The sequence below is a fragment of the Capra hircus genome, chromosome 15 (genome assembly GCF_001704415.2).
Source record: "Capra hircus breed San Clemente chromosome 15, ASM170441v1, whole genome shotgun sequence".
NCBI classification, from domain to species: Eukaryota; Metazoa; Chordata; class Mammalia; order Artiodactyla; family Bovidae; genus Capra; species Capra hircus.
Window position 1 is genome coordinate 38,310,809 of NC_030822.1, and position 22,066 is coordinate 38,332,874.

General features: G+C 37.9%; 1 protein-coding gene across 1 annotated transcript in view; it reads right to left on the reverse strand.

The window, feature by feature from the left end:
• STK33 (serine/threonine kinase 33) overlaps window positions 1-20,896 on the reverse strand; it is a 100,762-nt gene extending 79,866 nt beyond the window's left edge. Inside the window, exons 1-4 of the mRNA XM_018059501.1 lie at window positions 20,501-20,896; window positions 19,076-19,189; window positions 12,334-12,447; window positions 7,218-7,322 (exon numbers count right to left, since the gene is read on the reverse strand). Coding sequence (XP_017914990.1) covers window positions 7,218-7,322; window positions 12,334-12,447; window positions 19,076-19,189; window positions 20,501-20,725 — 558 coding nt within the window. The 5' untranslated portion in view covers window positions 20,726-20,896. The remainder of the gene's footprint in view (window positions 1-7,217; window positions 7,323-12,333; window positions 12,448-19,075; window positions 19,190-20,500) is intronic.

Sequence of the window (22,066 nt, forward strand, 5' to 3'; positions counted from 1 at the left end):
TATGGCAGTTCTATTTCAAGCTTTTTAAGGAATCTCCACACTGTTCTCCATAGTGGCTGTACTAGTTGGCATTCCCACCAACAGTGTAAGAGGGTTCCCTTTTCTCCACACCCTCTCCAGCATTTATTGTTTGTAGATTTTTGGATCGCAGCCATTCTGACCGGCATGAGATGGTACCTCATTGTGGTGCTGATTTGTATTTCTCTGATAATGAGTGATGTTGAGCATCTTTTCATGTGTTTGTTAGCCATCTGTATGTCTTCTTTGGAGTAATGTCTGTTTAGTTCTTTGGCCCATTTGCTGATTGGGTCGTTTATTTTACTGGAATTGAGCTACAGGACTTCCTTGTATATTTTTGAGATTAATTCTTTGTCAGTTGCTTCGTTTGCTATTATTTTCTCCCATTCTGAAGGCTGTCTTTTCACTTTGCTTATAGTTTCCTTCATTGTGCAAAAGCTTTTAAGTTTAATTAGGTCCCATTTGTGCATTTTTACTTCTATTTCCATTACTCTGGGAGGTGGGTCATAGAGGATCCTGCTGTGGTTTATGTCAGACAGTGTTTTGCCTATGTTTTCCTTGAGGAGTTTTATAGCTTCTGGTCTTATGTTTAGATCTTTAATCCATTTTGAGTTTATTTTTGTGTATGGTGTTAGAAAGTGTTCTAGTTTCATTCTTTTACAAGTGGTTGACCAGTTTTCCCAGGAAACACAAGTCTTAAATGATATGTTAGATGAGATGGATCTCACTGATATCTTCAGGACATTCCATCCAAATGCAGAAGAACACACCTTCTTCTCAAGTGCACATGGAACATTCTCCAGTATAGACCACATCGTGGGTCACAAATCAAGCCTCAGTAAATTTAAGAAAATTGAAATCATATCAAGCATCTTCTCTGACCACAACACTTTGAAACTAGGTATCAATTACAAGAAAAAAACTGTAGGAAACACAAACACATGGAGATTAAAGAACACATTTCTAAATAACCAACAGATTACTGAAGAAATCAAAAGGGAAATAAAAAAATTTCTAGAAACAAATGACAATAAAAACACAACTCAAAACCTACGGGATGCAGCAAAAGCAGTCCTAAGAGGGAAGTTTATAGCAATACAGTCCTACCTCAAGAAACAAGAAAAACATCGAATAGACAGCCTAACTTTACACCTAAAACAAGTGGAAAAAAACAAACAAACAAAATACTCCAAAATTAGTAGAAAGAAAGAAATCATAAAGATCCGAGCAAAAACAAATGAAAAAGAAATGAAAGAAACAATAGTAAAGATTAATGAAACTAAAAGCTGGTTCTTTGTGAAGATACACAAATTTGACAAACCTTTAGCCAGACTCATCAAGAAAAAAAGGGAGATCAAATCAACAAAATTAGAAATGAAAAAGAAGAGGTTACAACAGACAACGCAGAAATACAAAGGATTATAAGAGACTATTATGAACACCTATACGGCAATAAAATGGATAACCTGGAAGAAATGGACAGGTTCTTAGAAAAGTTCAATCCTCTAAGACTGAACCAGGAAGAAATAGAAATTATGAACAACTCAATTATAAGCACTGAAATTGAAGCTGTGATCAAAATCTCCCAAAAAAGCAAAAGCCCAGGACCAGATGGCTTCACATGAGAATTCTATCAAACATTTAGAGAAGAGCTAATGCCTATCCTTCTAAAACTCTTCCAAAAAGTTGCAGAGGAAGGAACACATCCAAACTCATTCTACGAGGCCACCATTACCCTGATACCAAAACCAGACAAAGACAACACACAAAAAGAAAACTGCTGGCAAATATCACTGATGAACATAGATGCAAAAATCCTCAACAAAATTTTAGCAAACAGAATTCAGCAACACATCAAAAAGCTCATACACCATGATCAAGTTGGGTTTATTCCAGGGATGCAAGGATTCTTCAAAATATGCAAATCAATCAATATGATACACCATATTAACAAATTAAAAGATAAAAACCATAGGATAATCTCAATAGATGAAGAAAAAGCCTTGGACAAAATTCAGCACCCATTATGTTTAAAACTCCTCTAAAAAATGGGTATAGAAGGAACCTACCTCAACCTAGTAAAGGCCATATATGATAAGCCTACGGCAAACATTATTCTCAACGGTGAAAAACTGAAAGCATTCCCCCTAAGATCAGGAACAAGACAAGGGTGTCCACTTTTGCCACTATTATTCAACATAGTTGTGGAAGTCCTAGCTACAGCAATTAGAGAAGAAAAAGAAATAAAAGTAATCCAGATCAGAAAAGAAGAAGTAAAGCTCTCACTGTTTGCAGATGACATGATACTGTACAAGGAAAACCCTAAAGATAGTATCAGAAAATTACTGGAGCTAATCAGTGAATTTAGCAAAGTTGCAGGATACAAAATCAATACATAGAAATCACTTGCATTTCTATAAACTAACAATGAAAAATCAGAAAGAGAAATTAAGGAATCAATCTCATGTACCATTCCAACAAAAAGAATTAAATATCTAGGAATAAACTTACCTATGGAGACAAAAGAACTGCACACAGAAGATTATAAGACAATGATGAAAGAAATCAAAGATGACATAAACAGATGGAGAGATATTCCATGTTCCTGGCTAGAAGAATCAATGTTGTGAAAACGACTATACTACCAAATGCATCCTACAGATTCAACGTGATCCCTATCAAATTACCAATGGCATTTTTCATAGAACTAGAACAAAAAATTTCACAATTCATATGGAAACACAAAAGACTCCAAATAGTGAAAGCAGTCTTGAGAAAGAATGGAATTGGAGGAATCAACCTTCCTGACTTCAGCTACAATCATCAAGACAGTATGGTACTGGCACAAAAACAGAAATATAGACCAATGGAACAAGATAGAAAGCCCAGAAATAAACCCATACATCTATGGGTACCTTATTTTTGACAAAAGAGGCAAGAATATACAATGAAGCAGACAGCCTCTTCAATAAATGGTGCTGGGAAAACTGGACAGCTACATGTAAAAGAACGAAATTAGAACACTTCCTAACACCATACACAAAGATAAACTCAAAATGGATTAAAGACATAAACGTAAAACCAGAAACTATGAAACTCTTAGAGGAAAACAGGCAGAACACTCAATGACATAAATCAAAGTAAGATCCTCTATGACTGACCTCCTAGAGTAACAGAAATAAAAATAAAAGTAAATAAGCAGGATCTGATTAAACTTAAAAGCTTTTGTACAGCAAAGGAAACTATAAGCAAGGTAAAAAGACAACCCTCAGAATGGGAGAAAACAATAGCAAATGAAACAACTGACAAAGGATTAATTTCCAAAATATACAGGCAGAACTCAATGCCAGAAAAACACACAACAAACAAAATGTGAGAAAAAGACCTAAACAGACATTTCTCCAAAGAAGACATACAGATAGCTAACAAACACATGAAAAGATGCTCAACATCACTCATAATTCAGTTCAGTTCAGTTCAGTCGCTCAGTCGTGTCTGACTCTTTGCGACCCCATGAATCGCAGCATGCCAGGCCTCCCTGTCCATCACCAACTCCCGGAGGTCTCTCAAACTCATGTCCATGGAGTCGGTGATGCCATCCAGCCATCTCATCCTCTGTCATCCCCTTCTCCTCCTGCCCACAAGCCCTCCCAGCATCAGGGTCTTTTCCAATGAGTCAACTCTTCACATGAGGTGGCCAAAGTACTGGAGTTTCAGCTTTAGCATCATTCCTTCCAAAGAACATGCAGGGCTGATCTCCTTCAGAATGGACTGGTTGGATCTCCTTGCAGTCCAAGGGACTCTCAAGAGTCTTCTCCAACACCAGAGTTCAAAAGCATCAATTCTTCGGTGCTCAGCTTTCTTCACAGTCCAACTCTCACATCCATACATGACCACTGGAAAAACCATAGCCTTGACTAGATGGACCTTTGTTGGCAAAGTAATATCTCTGCTTTTCAATGTGCTATCCAGGTTGGTCATAACTTTCCCTCCAAGGAGTAAGCATCTTTTAATTTCATGGCTGCAGTCACCATCTGCAGTGATTTTGGCATCCAAAAAAAGAAAGTCTGACACTGTTTCCCCATCTACTTCCTATCACTCATTATTAGAGAAATGCAAATCAAAACTACAATGAGATATAACCTCACACTGGTCAGAATGGCCATCATCAAAAAGTCTACTAACAATAAATGCTGGAGAGGGTGTGGAGAAAATGGAATGCTCTTGTACTGTTGGTGGGAATGTAAATTGATACATCCACTATGGAAAACAGTATGGAGATTCCTTAAAAAACTAGAAATAAAACCACCATATGACCCAGAAATCCCAGTCCTAGGCATATACCCTGAGGAAAACAAACTTGAAAAAGACACATGTATCCCCTTGTTCTTTGCAGCACTATTTACAATAGCTAGGACATGGAGACAGCCTAGATGTTCATCAACAGATGAATGGATAAAGAAGTTGTGGTACATACACACATGGAATATTACTCGGCCATAAAAAGGAACACATTTGAGTCAGTTTTGATGAGGTGGATGAACCTAGAACCTATTACACAGAGTGGAGTGAGTCAGAAAAAGAAAGATAAATATCATATTTAATGCACATATACAGAATCTAGAAAAATGGTACTGAGGAATTTATTTACAGGGCAGCAATGGAGAAACAGCCAATAGACTTATGGACATGGGGAGCGGGGAGAAGAGGGATGAGATGCATGGAAAGAGTATCATGGAAACTGACATCACCATATGTAAAATAGATAGCCAACGGGAATTTGCTGTATGGCTCAGGAAACTCAAACAGGGGCTCTGTATCAACCTAGAGAGGTGGGATGGGGAGATGGGAGGGAGGTTCCAAAGGGAGGGGATATATGTATACCTATGGCCAATTCATGTTGAGGTTTGACAAAAAACAACAAAATTCTGTAAAGTAATTATCTTTCAATAAAAAGTAAATTAAAAAAAAAAAAAAAGAATCTACCCAAAGCTGGGGAAAGTACCATGCAAAAGTATCAGAGGGAACAATGACTGAAGTCTCCACAAGGCCAGAAAGAGTTCCTATTTCCACTAGCCAGAGTGGAAAATCTCATAATTCATGGGACATTGGGCAGAGTACTCAAAAGGGTCTTACCTCATTACTTAGGGAAAAATTAGCCCAGACCAAAGGCTCTGTGATGCCACCAAACAGTTTAAATTAAGCTTCAAAAGTATCAAACTATTTCTAAATAACTCAACTATGTCTTGAATAAAGCTCAAGAATAGCTGTAAAAATATAAAAGATTAGCCAGCATCCAATAAAAAATGAACAGGCATAAAAAGAAGCAGGAAAATATAACTCATAAATAAGTAGGGGAAATCAATCACTTAAAATGGACCTAAAAATGGCACACATGATATAATTAATAGAAAAAGGCAGTAAAAGTTATTAAAACTATATTTAAGAAGAAGGAGAAAATAGTGAGCATATTATGTAGAAACATGGAAGATACAAAAATGATCCAAATCAAATTTCCACTAGAAAGTATAAACAGCATATATGATGTTACAGAAAAAAACGTTATAGAATCTGAAGATATCACAATAGAAACTCTGCTAAATTCAATAAGGAAAGAACAAAGATTGAAAAAAAATGAATAGAGAGTCAGTAAGCTCTGGAAAATATCAAACAATCTCATGTGTACTTGAAAGTCCTTCAAGGCATAAAAAATAATGGCCAAAATGTTCCTAAATTTTATGAAAACCATAAACTCACAGATCCAAGAAGCTCCATGAAACCCAAGCCAAGAAACATGAACACAGCTACACTAAGGCACAATGCAATCAAACTGGTTAAAACCAGTGATAAAGGACAAAACTATTCTAAGAAGATCTGAGGATAAAGTAAGCCACAACTCTAAGATTAAAAAACCAGGGAAGGCTTTTGGCATCATTGCCATTTATGGCCTCCTGTAAAGGTAACTGTCATCTCTAATAGTTACCAAGCACTCCTAATGAATCAAGCACAATGCATAACCCAAATTGACTACTGCTGCCTTAGAAACTGGCAAAAGAAACAAAGAACAATAGCTAACATTCAATGAGACATATGCTTTATACTCATTTTCCCACTTAATCCCTCCACAACTTAATGTGGTTAATACTATTAACCCTGAATATTCATTGGAAGGACTGATGCTGAAGCTGAAGCTGAAGCTCCATTACTTTGGCCACCTGACGTGAAGAGCCAACTCACTGAAAAAGGCCCCGATCCTGGGAAAGATTGAAGGCAGGAGGAGAAGGGGCAACACAGGATGAGACGGTTGGATGGCACCACTGACTCAATGGACATGAGTTTGAGCAAACTCCAGGAAATAGTGAAGGAGAGGCAAGCCTGGCATGCTGCAGTCCATGGGGTTTCAAAGAGTTGGACACAACTTAACAACTGAAAAACAACTATCATTAAACCTATCTTACAGATGAGGAAACTTAAGTAGAGAGATTGAGTAATTTGTCCATGGCCTCACAACTAATAAGTGGTAGATCCAGTATTAAATTGTACAGGCAATCTGACCTAGCACACCTAACCGCTATATCACACCACCTCCTAGCAGAGAGACATCCAGGCTCATGGGCAATAAACAACTTTTGCAGAATGGCAAACAACCATACCAACTCTACTATGAAGTTAACCTTGCAGAATTATGACACTAATCCAAGGGACTCTAATGCAGAGCCAAGGACCATAGCAAAAAGGAAAGCCACTTCTAAGGAAGCTCTGATCACTCTGGGTTATATCTGAAGTTGTTTCATTTTTTTCCCAACATGCCACCAGCAATATCACTGAAGACGTCAATCTAATCATCAGACACGTAAGTATACAATCAACAATAAAACATCCTCCAGAATGCTTTTCATCAATCTCCACTGACAGAGTGCTGTGACAGAGTCATGCCAAAGACATGAGCCACTGTGTCCCAAAGAGACTACTTCTCAAGGGGATGATATTAATTTTGTAAAAATAACAACTTTCAGAATGCAGCACCTGATAAAGCTTTGCCAGGCGCCTCTGTTCATGTAATTCTCCAAGTAAGAATATTGCAATGGGTTGCCATTTGCTTCTCCAAGAGATCTTCCCAACCCAGGGACTGAATCCAGGTCTCCCACATTCCAGACAGATTCTTTACCCTCTGAGCCACCAAGGAAGCCCAGCTTTACCTTAGGTGTCTCAAATACTTGTTCCAGGTGTATGATGTGTTCATGTTTCACACTTTTTAGGATGTCCACTTCCCGTTCAAGTAACTTCACAGCAGAGCTTCCAGCCTTAGATCATGAGGAAATACAGATTTCATGTAAGAATTTCATTACCACATACCTCAATACAAAAGCTGGAGTTATTTTATATTTTTTCCTATATTTTTTTCAGAAAGTTCCTTTTCCAAAAGATAATATGCAACCTATCTGCATGATAAGATTAACATATACCCTTTCTTTCCTTTGCCCAATTTTAAGGGATAATTCAGCCTCAAATCATATCTGTTTCTTGGACGGTTTCTATAAATTAGCTAACAACATGGTCTCTGTCACATCACAAAATTATTGCAGCTCTTAATATGCTTTTTAGTATTTCCTTCAAAATTATGTTGATCCTTTGATGGTAGCATAATAAAAACAAAATCTACTTTCTAGGGATGTCAATTAGAAAATGGATATAAGGCATCTGTCTCATTAAATGTCAGTTATTGGTAAAACAAAATGTTTTTGTTTTATCTTGCTTTGTTTCCATTACATTTATATACATATCAAAAGGAAACAATAGGCAGTTGAGATTTTACACTTAGCCCTGCATTATATCACTTCCTAGTCCCCCAGCCTCAAAAATTTGATAGAGAGAGAAAGAGCAGGAGAGAAAGAGAGAGAGGGCACAATGGAAATGGAGATGGAGATTTTTGCCTTCAGACCAACCTAACTCCAAATTACCTCCTTAAGTGAAATCCTTAACCATACCTGACCAGACCGTCAGGTGTGCAAGCAACTGCTTGTCTACACCATCATCTAAGATACTCTGGAAGGGCTTTCTCCACCTTTGCCAGCACTACCACCACCCCAATCATCATCCCTTTTGATATCTAAATTACCGTAATCATTCAAGAATAAACACTGTCCTCATTCACATAAAAATATCCCTGAAAGGAATAACAAAGCTCTCATTTCTCCCTCCCTCCTCCTAACCCACTCCTTCCCCCAAAGTTAGAAGAGACACAGTAGTTCCTGAAGGACTTGGAAACAGATTGATCATAAGGCAAATTTTACCTAGTTAAAATTGTACCTACTGTCATCCCTGCTTCTAAGTATCTTTACCCTTTAAACATTACCATCTCAAAAGTGATAGGAAACTGAAAACCCACTGTGCCCCACCCATGGAGGATGAATCCTTGAGGAGAAATAACTTTATAGTTATTAAGAGAAATAGTGGCTTTGAGGAATAAATTCCTGTAGAGAATAGACATGGACAGATGTCACAATTTCTCCTAATAATTCATCTCAAGCCTATTCCTACTTCCCACCACAAATGGTTTATCTATATTTAATGCAGTAATATATTGTCCAATTCATATACTGACTATATAATTTTATTTTACTATCTTGGTGTCCTGAAAAGTCTCAGCATCAATATCTATGTGCAAGATTATGAATTCCTAAAGTTGCAAGAAAATGACTATATAACCCTGAAAGCTAAGCCTAACCCTATCTGACATCAAAGAAACAAAGGAAATCCCATTTAGTTAATCCTAGGGATTTCTGGAAGGACTCTGGATCTCCCCTTATTAAGAGTTAATGTTACTTTATTAAATTTCAGGGAGAAATGATATGTGTGTGTGAGTGTGAAGTCGTGTCTGACTCTTTGCGACCCGGTGGACTGAAGCCCACCAGGCTCCTCTGTCCATGGGATTCTCCAAGCAAGAATACTGGAGTGGGTTGCTGTTTCCTTCTCCAGGGGACCTTCCCGACCCAGGGATCAAACCCAGGTCTCCTGCATTGCAGGCAGACGCTTTAACCTCTGAGCCACCAGGGAAGCTAAACTTCAGGGAGAAATGATATGTAATTCCCTATTGTTTGTTTTTTAAAGAATACATATAACCTACTATTTCATTTTGTAAATGTAATATCACAGACCCAAGGAAAAAAACACCATGGTAATGTTGCCTTTTATTTTTCCTCAAGCACAGAAACTGTTTTCAAGTTGATGAAGTGATCAGTTATAAAGTTTGAAGACTTGGATTCTCCCTTAAAGAGAAGCCCACTCCATTTGTCACTCCCGCGCAATCTAAAGTAGGAACTACAGCGGATACAAGGCAAACAGTACAGAAGAGAGCTGGAGAGAAAGTGGTTCAAACGGAAAGAGCTGGTAGGATGAACAAACAGAGCTGGCTATCAATGAGGAAATAATGAATGAAAGGAAAGGAGAGGATCCGTTTAGTTCAGTCGCTCAGTCGTGTCTGACTCTTTGCGACCCCATGAATCGCAGCATGCCAGGCCTCCCTGTCCATCACCAACTCCCGGAGGTCTCTCAAACTCATGTCCATGGAGTCGGTGATGCCATCCAGCCATCTCATCCTCTGTCATCCCCTTCTCCTCCTGCCCACAAGCCCTCCCAGCATCAGGGTCTTTTCCAATGAGTCAACTCTTCGCATGAGGTGGCCAAAGTATTGGAGTTTCAGCTTGAGCATCAGTCCTTTCAATGAACACCCAGGACTGATCTCCTTTAGGATGGACTGGCTGGATAGGGCAAAGTATATCAGAACCACATCAGGAGAGACTATCAGGACCTAAGGCTCACTAAGAAGACAACAACCCTACATCTACATATACTGATAATCAACCCTCATCTTCAACTGACTCTGGTAAAAGAAAGAAAGCGAAAGTGAAAGTCACTCAGTCATGCACCACTCTTTGCAACCCCATGGACTATACAGTCCATGGAATTCTCTAGGCCAGAATACTGGAGTGAGCAGCCTTTCCCTGGAGTGGGCAGCATATCCCTTGGGTATGGCGGGGTGCAGCAGACTTGGGTATGGCATAAGCCCTCTTGGAGGAGGTTGCCATTAACCCTACCACAGAGATGCCAGAACTTACACAGGACTGGGGAAATAGACTCTTGGAGGGCACAAACAGAACCTTGTGCACACCAGGACCGAGGAAAAAGGAGCAGTGACCACACAAGAGACTGATCCAGACTTGTCCAGGATGTCCAGGAGTCTCCGGCAGAGGCACGGGTTGGTGGTGGCCTGCTGCAGGGTTGGGGCACTGAGTGTAGCAGTACACGCATGGGACCTTTTGAAGGAAGTTACCATTATCTTCATTACCTCCACCATGGTTTGGCCCCAAGAAGAGGTAGCAGGAATACACAGAAGAACTGTACAAAAAAGATCTTCAAAACCAAGATAATCACGATGGTGTGATCACTCACCTAGAGCCAGACATCCTGGAATGTGAAGTCAAGTGGGCCTTAGAAAGCATCACTACGAACAAAGCTAGTGGAGGTGATGGAATTCCAGTTGAGCTATTTCAAATCCTGAAAGATGATGCTGTGAAAGGGCTGCACTCAAAATGCCAGCAAATTTGGAAAACTCAGCAGTGGCCGCAGGACTGGAAAAGGTCAGTTTTCATTCCAATCCCAAAGAAAGGCAATGCCAAAGAATGCTCAAACTACCACACAATTGCACTCATCTCACATGCTAGTAAAGTAATGCTCAAAATTCTCCAAGCCAGGCTTCAGCAATACGTGAACCGTGAACTTCCTGATGTTCAAGCTGGTTTTAGAAAAGGCAGAGGAACCAGAGATCAAATTGCCAACATCTGTTGGATCATCGAAAAAGCAAGAGAGTTCCAGAAAGACATCTATTTCTGCTTTATTGACTATGCCAAAGCCTTGACTGTGTGGATCACAACAAACCTTGGAAAATTCTGAAAGAGATGGGAATACCAGACCACCTGACCTGCCTCTTGAGAAATCTGTACACAGGTCAGGAAGCAACAGTTAGACCTGGACATGGAACAATAGACTGGTTCCAAATAGGGAAAGGAGTGTGTCAAGGCTGAATATTGTCACCTGCTTATTTAACTTATATGCAGAGTATATCATGCGAAATGCCAGGCTGGGTAAAGTACAAGCTAGAATCAAGATTGCCAGGAGAAATATCAATAACCTCAGATATGCAGATGACACCACCCTCATGGCAGAAACTGAAGAAGAACTAAAGAGCCTCTTGATGAAAGTGAAAGAGGAGAGTGAAAAAGTTGGCTTAAATCTCAATACTCAGAAAACTATGATAATGGCATCTGGTCCCATCACTTCATGGCAAACAGATGGGGAAACAGTGTCAGACTTTATTTTGGGGGGCTCCAAAATCACACCAGATAGTGACTGCAGCCATGAAATTAAAAGACACTTGCTCCTTGCAAGGAAAGTTATGACCAACTAGAGAGTATATTAAAAAGCACACACATTACTTTGCCAACAAAGGTCCATCTAGTCAAATCTATGGTTTTTCCGGTAGTGATGTATAGATGTGAGAGTTGGACTATAAAGAAAGCTGAGCGCCGAAGAATTGATGCTTTTGAACTGTGGTGTTGGAGGAGACTCTTGAGAGACCCTTGGACTGTATGGGATATCCAACCAGTCCATCCTAAAAGAAATCAGTCCTGAATATTCACTGGAAGGACTGATGCTGAAGCTGAAACTCCAATACTTTGGCCACCTGATGTGAAGAGCTGACTCATTTGAAAAGACCCTGATGCTGAGAAAGATTGAAGGCAGGAGAAAGGGACAACAGAGGATGAGATGGTTGGATGGTATCACCTACTCAATGGACATGAGTTTGAGTAAACTCCAGGAGTTGGTGATGGACAGGGAGGTCTGGCATGCTGCGTGCAGCCCATGCGGTCGCAAAGAGTTAGATATGACTGAACTGAAGCCTTTCCCTTCTACAGGGGATCTTCCCAATCGAACCCAGGTCTCCCACATTGCAGGCAGATTCTTTACAAGCTGAGCCACAAGGGAAGCCCAGGAATATTGGAGTGAGTGGCCTATCCCTTCTCCAGCAGATCTTTCCAACCCAGGAATTGAATGGGGGTCTCCTGCATTGCAGGTAGATTCTTTACCAACTAAGCTATGAGGGAAGCCCAGAAGGCTAGAGAAATACCCACATTTCTCCAGGGCAACAGCCCAGGGTCTGTCCCTAAGGGTCAGCTGTATTAGTGTGAAAAACTGTACTGCCTACCCGACCTTGCAGTAGAACTGCACCCTCAGTATGATGATAAGAAGCCTTACCTTTTCTTTGTTCACTTTTTTAATTGCCCACTTAGTTTCTCTTTCCTTGTCTATGGCTTCAATGACCATTCCAAAGCTCCCTTGTCCCAGTACTCTTCCAAAGGTATAGATTTCCTAGATAAAAAAATAAGAGTTCTTTTGTCTTTCTCTGCCACTCATCAGGTATGACAAAAAAACGTATAATACTGACAGGCATCCACCCAAGGGAAGAGTGACTGTGCTCCAGGGCAAAATCAAATAGAAGGCACCGACACCATGTATTTGCTTCAGTATAAATAAAAACATCTTAATTAAGCAAAACTAAGTTTTGATGAGTCTAATTAAATATCCTTTAGAGAAAAACCATAAAAATCCTAATGAGGAAATGTGGAAAACTTCAAATATATAAAAAATGAAACTCTCATAAACTATAATATTAAAGAAATGTTTTCATAAGAAAAAGAACGGACTATTAATACATGCATACAAATATATTGATATATACTGTTTGTATAAAATAAGTTGTCCAAAAAATTATTCCCAAACTCTGAGAACTATACTATAAAGTCAACACATATTAACCACTAGACAACTGCTTTCCTGTTTACCAGGTAACCTTTCTCTTCATTGTTTCTACTAAATAATCATTTTTGTTGTTTTATTTGTTTTGTTTTAGGAAAAGGATCATATAAATCCTTTTTTATATTTATATTAAAGTTTTTAATATAAATAAGCATTTAGAAAAAAATTAAAACCATCCATAGTAACATTATCCAAACCAAGGATCCTTCTGTTTATCACTTCACTCCTGCTTACAAAGACGGAATGCACTGGTCTTGACAATACCAGCATTCCATTTCATGTTGTAAAATAACAAGCAGGTAACTCATTTACACTTTCAGTTCTTGTGAATTTGGTTGGAGAGAGTCAGTCTCCCTAATCTAAATCAACTCCAGGGCATTAACAAGAGTTTCTAGACCCATTATGCCCAGTGATTAGAACAGAAGAGAACCCCTGAGCTAATGTCACTGGAGGAAGTCTCTCTTGGAGACTTCTTAGAGCCTGCCTTAGAGATGCCAGGTTCCCCCTGTGTGACTACTTTCATCTGCACCCTGCAACAGATAAACTACTGCTAGACTTCATATTTTTTCCTGCTTATATTCCTTTCTGACTTTTGTAAAAGAAGATGGAGTATCCAACTACTTACTTACCTACTTCACAAAGGGCTTTTCTGCCTAACTCTGCACCATGGTGGTTGTCCTTTTGACTTTTTTCAACATGTATGCATTGGTCCTCAAACACTATTATTTACTCTCTTGCTTACAAATATTTGGACTCATTTTTTTCCTTCCAAGATGGTCTAGAAACACCTTATAAAGGTGTTTCTTTTTTATCCTTTAAAAAGCCTGCCTGAAACCTTGTAAGCAAAATAGTCATGCTTAGTGCATGAGGAAAAAGGAGAAGGAAGAAACGGAAGGGAGGAGAGAGAAGAAGAGGAACCAAGGAAAGGAAAGAGACACGGGGCGAGAAGGGAAGACACAGAAAGGGAAAGAAAAAAGAAGAAAAGAAAAATGTTCAGCTTCAACATGTGGATTTTTCTTAGCTATCTTCTTGTGATAAATACTTTGGGGGCTACAAAGATGAATAAAACATAATTCCTGTTTTTTTATTGCTTGTCTCATGTCTGGCTCAATAGACATGAATTTGAACAAACTCTGGAGGACAGTGGAGGACAGAGCCTGGCATGCTGCCGTCCAGCAGAGTCAGACACGACAGTGACTGCACAATACCATTTGTAACTCAAGAGAGAAAATTTTTACTTAAGTCATACAGTCTTAAGTTAAAAGAAAAAATACAAAATGACATTGGGGCCAGAGACCAGAGCTAAAATTCTGGGACCATAAGGGAAAATGGTATGAAAGAGATGGCTCCTGAGAAGCATGTGGGAGAACAAAGGCAAAGAAAAGAAGGAAAACTGAGAATTTTTCCCATAATCCAATCAAGGAATGAATGAGTGAGCTGATAAATGAATACATTTTTCTTTTACAAAAGCTCTTATGTGTGTTGATTTTCTATCCTGCAACTTTACTGTATTCATTGACTAGCTCTAGTAATTTTCTGGTGGAGTCTTTAGGGTTTTCTATGTAGAGGATCATGTCATCTGCAAACAGTGAGAGTTTTACTTCTTCTTTTCCAATTTGGATTCCTTTTATTTCTTTTTGTGCTCTGATTGCTGTGGCCAAAACTTCCAGAACTATGTTGAATAGTAGTGGTGAAAGTGGGCACCCTTGTCTTGTCCCTGACTTTAGGGGAAATGCTTTCAGTTTTTCACCATTGAGGATAATGTTTGCTGTGGGTTTGTCATATATAGCTTTTATTATGTTGAGGTATGTTCCTTCTATTCCTGCTTTCTGGAGAGTTTTAATCATAAATGGATGTTGAATTTTGTCAAAGGCCTTCTTTGCATCTATTGAGATAATCATATGGCTTTTATTTTTTAATTTGTTAATGTGGCGAATTACATTGATTGATTTGCGGATATTGAAGAATCCTTGCATCCCTGGGATAAAGCCCACTTGGTCATGGTGTATGATCTTTTTAATGTGTTGTTGGATTCTGATTGCTAGAATTTTGTTGAGGATTTTTGTATCTATGTTCATCAGTGACATTGGCCTGTAGTTTTCTTTTTTTGTGGCATCTTTATCAGGTTTTGGTATTAGGGTGATGGTGGCCTCATAGAATGAGTTTGGAAGTTTACCTTCCTCTGCAATTTTCTGGAAGAGTTTGAGTAGGATAGGTGTTAGCTCTTCTCGAATTTTTGGTAGAATTCAGCTGTGAAGCCGTCTGGACCTGGGCTTTTGTTTGCTGGAAGATTTCTGATTATAGTTTCAATTTCTGTGCTTGTGATGGGTCTGTTAAGATTTTCTATTTCTTCCTGGTTCAGTTTTGGGATATTGTACTTTTCTAAGAATTTGTCCATTTCTTCCACGTTGTCCATTTTATTGGCATATAATTGCTGATAGTAGTCTCTTATGATCCTTTGTATTTCTGTGTTGACTGTTGTGATCTCTCCATTTTCGTTTCTAATTTTATTGATTTGATTTTTCTCTCTTTGCTTCTTGATGAGTCTGGTTAATGGTTTGTCAATTTTATTTATCCTTTCAAAGAACCAGCTTTTGGCTTTGTTGATTTTTGCTATGGTCTTTTTTGTTTCTTTTGCATTTATTTCTGCCCTAATTTTCAAGATTTCTTTCCTTCTACTAACTCTGGGGTTCTCCAATTCTTCCTTTTCTAGTTGCTTTAGGTGTAGAATTAGGTTATTTATTTGACTTTTTTCTTGTTTCTTGAGGTATGCCTGTATTGCTATGAACTTTCCTCTTAGCACTGCTTTTATAGTGTCCCACAGGTTTTGGGTTGTTGTGTTTTCATTTTCATTAGATTCTATGTATATTTTGATTTCTTTTTTGATTTATTGTGTGATTTGTTGGTTATTCAGAAGCGTGTTGTTCAACCTCCATATGTTGGCATTTTTAATAGTTTTTCTCCTGTAATTGAGATCTAATCTTAATGCATTATGGTCAGAAAAGATGCTTGGAATGATTTCGATTTTTTAAAATTTATCAAGGTTAGATTTATGGCCCAGGATGTGATCTATCCTGGAGAAGGTTTCATGAGCACTTGAGAAAAAGGTGAAATTCATTGTTATGGGGTGAAATGTCCTATAGATATCAATTAGGTCTAACTGGTCTAATGTATCATTTAAAGTTTGTGTTTCTTTGTTAATTTTCTGTTTAGTTGATCTGTCCATAGGTGTGAGTGGGGTATTAAAATCTCCCGCTATTATTGTGTTATTGTTAATTTCCTCTTTCAAACTTGTTAGCATTTGTCTTACATATTGTGGTGCTCCTATATTGAGTGCATATATATTTATAATTGTTATATCTTCTTCTTGGATTGATCCTTTGATCATTATGTAGTGGCCTTCTTTAGCATTCCTATACACTAACAATGAGAAAGTAGAAAAAGAAATTAAGGAAACAATTCCATTCACCATTGCAATGAAAAGAATAAAATACTTAGGAATATATCTACCTAAAGAAACTAAAGATCTATATATAGAAAACTATAAAACACTGATGAAAGAAATCAAAGAGGACACTAATAGATGGAGAAATATACCATGTTCATGGATCGGAAGAATCAGTATAGTGAAAATGAGTATACTACCCAAAGCAATCTACAAATTCAATGCAATCCCTATCAAGCTACCAGCCATATTTTTCACAGAACTAGAACAAATAATTTCAAGATTTGTATGGAAATACAAAAAACCTCAAATAGCCAAAGCAATCTTGAGAAAGAAGAATGGAACTGGAGGAATCAACTTGCCTGACTTCAGGCTCTACTACAAAGCCACAGTCATCAAGACAGTATGGTACTGGCACAAAGACAGACATATAGATCAATGGAACAAAATAGAAAGCCCAGAGATAAATCCACACACATATGGACACCTTATCTTTGACAAAGGAGGCAAGAATATACAATGGAGTAAAGACAATCTCTTTAACAAGTGGTGCTGGGAAAACTGGTTAACCACTTGTAAAAGAATGAAACTAGATCACTTTCTAACACCGCACACGAAAATAAACTCAAAATGGATTAAAGATCTAAATGTAAAACTAGAAACTATAAAACTCCTAGAGGAGAACATAGGCAAAACACTCTCCGACATACATCACAGCAGGATCCTCTATGATCCACCTCCCAGAATTCTGGAAATAAAAGCAAAAATAAACAAATGGGATCTAATTAAAATTAAAAGCTTCTGCACAACAAAGGAAACTATAAGCAAGGTGAAAAGACAGCCTTCTGAATGGGAGAAAATAATAGCAAATGAAACAACTGACAAACAGCTAATCTCAAAAACATACAAGCAACTTATGCAACTCAATTCCAGAAAAATAAATGACCCAATCAAAAAATGGGCAAAAGAACTAAATAGACATTTCTCCAAAGAAGACATACAGATGGCTAAGAAACACATGAAAAGATGCTCAACATCACTCATTATTAGAGAAATGCAAATCAAAACCACAATGAGGTACCACTTCACACCAGTCAGAATGGCTGCGATCCAAAAATCTGCAAGCAATAAATGCTGGAGAGGGTGTGGAGAAAAGGGAACCCTCCTACACTGTTGGTGGGAATGCAAACTAGTACAGCCACTATGGAGAACAGTGTGGAGATTCCTTAAAAAATTCCAAATAGAACTACCTTATGACCCAGCAATCCCACTGCTGGGCATACACACCGAGGAAACCAGAATTGAAAGAGACACATGTACCCCAATGTTCATCGCAGCACTGTTTATAATAGCCAGGACAGGGAAACAACCTAGATGTCCATCAGCAGATGAATGGATAAGAAAGCTGTGGTACATATACACGATGGAGTATTACTCAGCCATTAAAAAGAATTCATTTGAGTCAGTTCTGATGAGATGGATGAAACTGGAGCCGATTATACAGAGTGAAGTAAGCCAGAAAGAAAAACACCAATATAGTATACTAACACATATATATGGAATTTAGAAAGATGGCAATGATGACCCTGTATGCAAGACAGCAAAAGAGACACAGATGTGTAGAGCAGACTTTTGGACTCAGAGGGAAAGGGAGAAGGTGGGATGATTTGGGAGAATGGCATTGAAACATGTATACTATCATGTAAGAATCGAATTGCCAGTCTATGTCTGATGCAGGATACAGCATGCTTGGGGCTGGTGCACGGGGATGACCCAGAGGGATGTTTTAGGGAGGGAGGTGGGAGGGGGGTTCATGTTTGGGATTGCATGTACACCCGTGGTGGATTCATGTCAATGTATGGCAAAACCAATACAGTATTGTAAAGTAAAATAAAGTAAAAATTAAAATTAAAAAAAATAAAAAATAAAAAAATAATTTAAAAAAAAGAAAAAAAAATGCTCTTATGACCAAATTTAAAACAGTAAATTTGTGGATTTTTTTTTTAATGCAAGTCTTTTGTAAGATTTTGTAAGACTTATCAAAATCTTTCACAGGGGAAGATTTAAGCTTTCAGGTCAGAGATTCTTAGAAAGTTTTTCTGATCACTTCAAGTAAATTGCTAAATATTTTTTAAAACAATTGTTCAAAGTTATTTAACATTAACGGAATTTTCCTCTTGCAGTTGTTCCTATTGTAGTTCCTTCAATCTAGCATTAAAGAACATATTTTAATTTCTAAGATGGTATTAAATTTAAGTCATATTTGCATATAAGAACTAGAATCCTGGGAAGAATAATATTGGTATTCATTCAATCACAAGCTGGGAAAAAATGGGCAAGTCCAAGAGGGAAATTTTGGCCTCCCTACTGGTCATCAAAGAAGTGAACAGCCAAACCATCTAAGTCGTCTGGTCTCTCTCTTCCTCTCAAATAGGTCTATATAAAGATTTCACAACTGCCCTCAGCAACCGGCAAGACCTGGAGACCAAATGCTCTCATTTTATCTAATAAATGTCCTCCACTTAATTACGCAAGTCAAGTTACATCTCTATGAACAGAAAAAAATAATTAGTCCACAGTTGCTTTAGTAAAGACTTCAACAATCTTAAAAATAGTTAAGTTTCTTCTTTTCTTTTCTTTCCCTACAGACAGACTTTTTAAATCACATTTGTCATGAACATTGACTTAGAAGAAATTTGAAAATGTTCTAGTAGCTTCAGTTTGCCCTCTATATACCTGAATAGCAGCTCCATTGTCCATCCTTATGTGAGGAACTTTTCCTTCTGTGAAGTTGCCCCTACCCCACTGTTGTTGAGATGGTTTTCTCTCTACATTTGAAGATTTTGAGGGCTTGAACCAAAAAGAAATTTTGATATTAACATTAAGATACAATATACTTGTTGACAAAGTGAAGTGAAAGAAAGTGAAGTCGCTCAGTCGTGTCCGACTCTTTGTGACCCCATGGACTGTAGCCTATCAGGCTCCTCCGTCCATGGGATTTTCCAGGCAAGAGTGCTCGAGTGGATTGCCATTGCCTTCTCCAGGGGATCTTCCCAACCCAGGAATAGAACCCGGGTCTCCCACATTGCAGGCAGATGCTTTACCATCTGAGCCACCAGGAAGATCAAACAAAGTAAGAACCCTAATTTAGATAATCTGAAAAAATTTAATACGTGTCAAGATATTGATTGTATACAAGATAGTTTATCGCCTTTTTCAAATTCAAAGCCCTATATAATTCATTCACTCATTAGGCTAAAAGAGGCCTTAAGAAGTTATTCAATCTAATCTCCTGAATCCAGGCAATTCTACATGATGACCTGCACAGAAGATAAATCAAGACTTAAAATCTTTAAAATCACAAGAGAAGGCAACTTCACAGTTTTCTCAATCACTTTGTTTCAAGACATAACAATCATCTCAAATAGGTTATACACAAGAAATTACTGACCAGACATTCACAAAATATGCTTTGAATGAAAATAACATAGTAACAATTCACTCAGAGACTTCTATATGGCAATAACTATATCATAATACAATTCAGAAATAAGTTTATAGTGAAAATTTGAAAAAGGTATAAATTTGAGGACTGATAACCTAACTTTTCTTAAACTTACTGCTCTCTGTCTCCAAATTTATGCTCTATCAATGACAATCTTCCAGAGTGCCTCTTCTCTATAAAGGCAAACATACCCAAACCTGTCCAACTGCATATTCACAGATTGTAACTAAGGCAAATCAATTTTGTAAGGTATATTTGATATTCCATCTAGATAACCAGGAACTGTCTTAAATAATAACCACCCTGTATTTAACCACAATCATAAATCTCATTCTGCATCAGTTGAAGAAAACGCCCCCAAATTCAGGTTTAATTCAATTTGAAAACAGATCAATTTCCATATAAACCATTTTTAAAATAAAAGCTGGAATAACATTCCAAATTACTTATAATCCTGGGAAATCATTAATTTGGGGCAGTGGTTGGTTAACAGAATGAAAGAAATTATCAACTGATTTTTCTTACCTCTTCTGTAAGAAAGAAATGTTACCTTAATAGTAAAGAAGGCAATGACCCAGGGATAAGGATGAATGTAGGGATGGGATTAGGGAATGGGACATCAACTTGTGTTGAGATGTAGAATCTTTAATATTTACCGAATCTTTTCCAGAGGTAACATCTTTGCTGGCTCCTTTTTCTTTTTTTTTTTCTGGTGAAAATATAAATTCTGAACTGCCTGTGCTTGATGTCTGTGACATTTCCACCACTGACATTGGAGAAAGCTTTGTTTTACAAGAACATGTACAAAGTGCATTTTTCTGAGAAGCAGATGAGCAGTGGGGGCACTTTGTGGATTTTTTACCACAGCTGCTATCAGCCATTTGCTTAACTCTGCAACAAAAGCAACTTTATTAAAAGAAAGATGTTTCTGCTGTTTGAGGAAAAGAACCAGACCGAAAAGGAAAAGGTAGGCCTGGTGGTGAAAACTGTAACTTCCAAGTGGTGAGGCCCTTAGGTTAATGATGCACTCCACTTCCAGTCACACATGAGAGCTGCAGGAAGAAAAGAAATCTCCATTTAGAAAATTCTTTCTTATCCTATCACTCTCCTAGAAATCAAAGACAAACTAGCAACTAGCACCAAAAGCATCCTGCCTATACATGAAAAGTTAATATTTACAATGAAATTAGAATACATTTCTAAAAACCAATACATTCTCATCTTCCAGAATTGATTCCTTGAACTCCAGATATTTATTTAACAGCCCAAAGAATCACCTTCTGAACTGCTAAAAAGTGTGGTCTAAGGAAATTTGGTGGGTTGATACAAATTTTTAAAAATAAAGTAGAATAAAATAGATAAATATATGAGAGCATTTTGCATAGCTCCTTGGTACGGTTTATGAAACTTTAAAAAAATTACTTAGTTATGAATGTATAGAACATGTGTGTGTGTGTGTGTGTACACTTGGTCACAATATAAAATGCATTTCATAAGGTGGGTTGTAGTAAATAAAAAAGGCTTTAAAATACTTGTATAAAACACACATTGCTGTGGTTTCAAAAGTTAATGAGCCTCTGTCTACATACCATCAGAGTAAATCCATGTTGTGGTGCACTCAGTCGCTAAGTCATGTCTGACTCTTTACACCCCATGCACTATATAGCTCACCAGGCTTCTCTGTCCATGGGATTCTCCAGGCAAGAATACTGGAGTGGGTTGCCATTTCCTCCTCCAGGGGATCTTCTCAACCCAGGGATTGAGAACCTGTGTCTCCTTCATTGGTAGGCAGATTCTTTACCACTGAGTCACCTGGAATGCCCCAAATCCATACCATACACTTCACAAAGGAGTAGATAATTTGATTCTATAAAGCTATCTAATGCTAAAAGTTCAAAGGCAATATCAGAAGTATCTTATTTTTACTCTCAAAGAGAAAAACAGGAACTAGTGTGTGCTACTTTTCCCTAAATAAACAGGTATGCCCATCATTCTACCTAACCAGTTACTGCAGCAATATGTATAGTGGCAAGTTGGAAACATGTGAGTTTAGGAATGAGGGGGGATGTGTTCTGCAGCACATGAAAAAGAAACTGAGAAACTTCCAGAAGTAACTGGGAGTACAGCATCATGGTTCTCTGCCATCCTACTTCAGATATTACTTGAAAGTATATTTTGAAGTCATAGATTGATAAGTCTGGGGATATATAGAATATACCTTT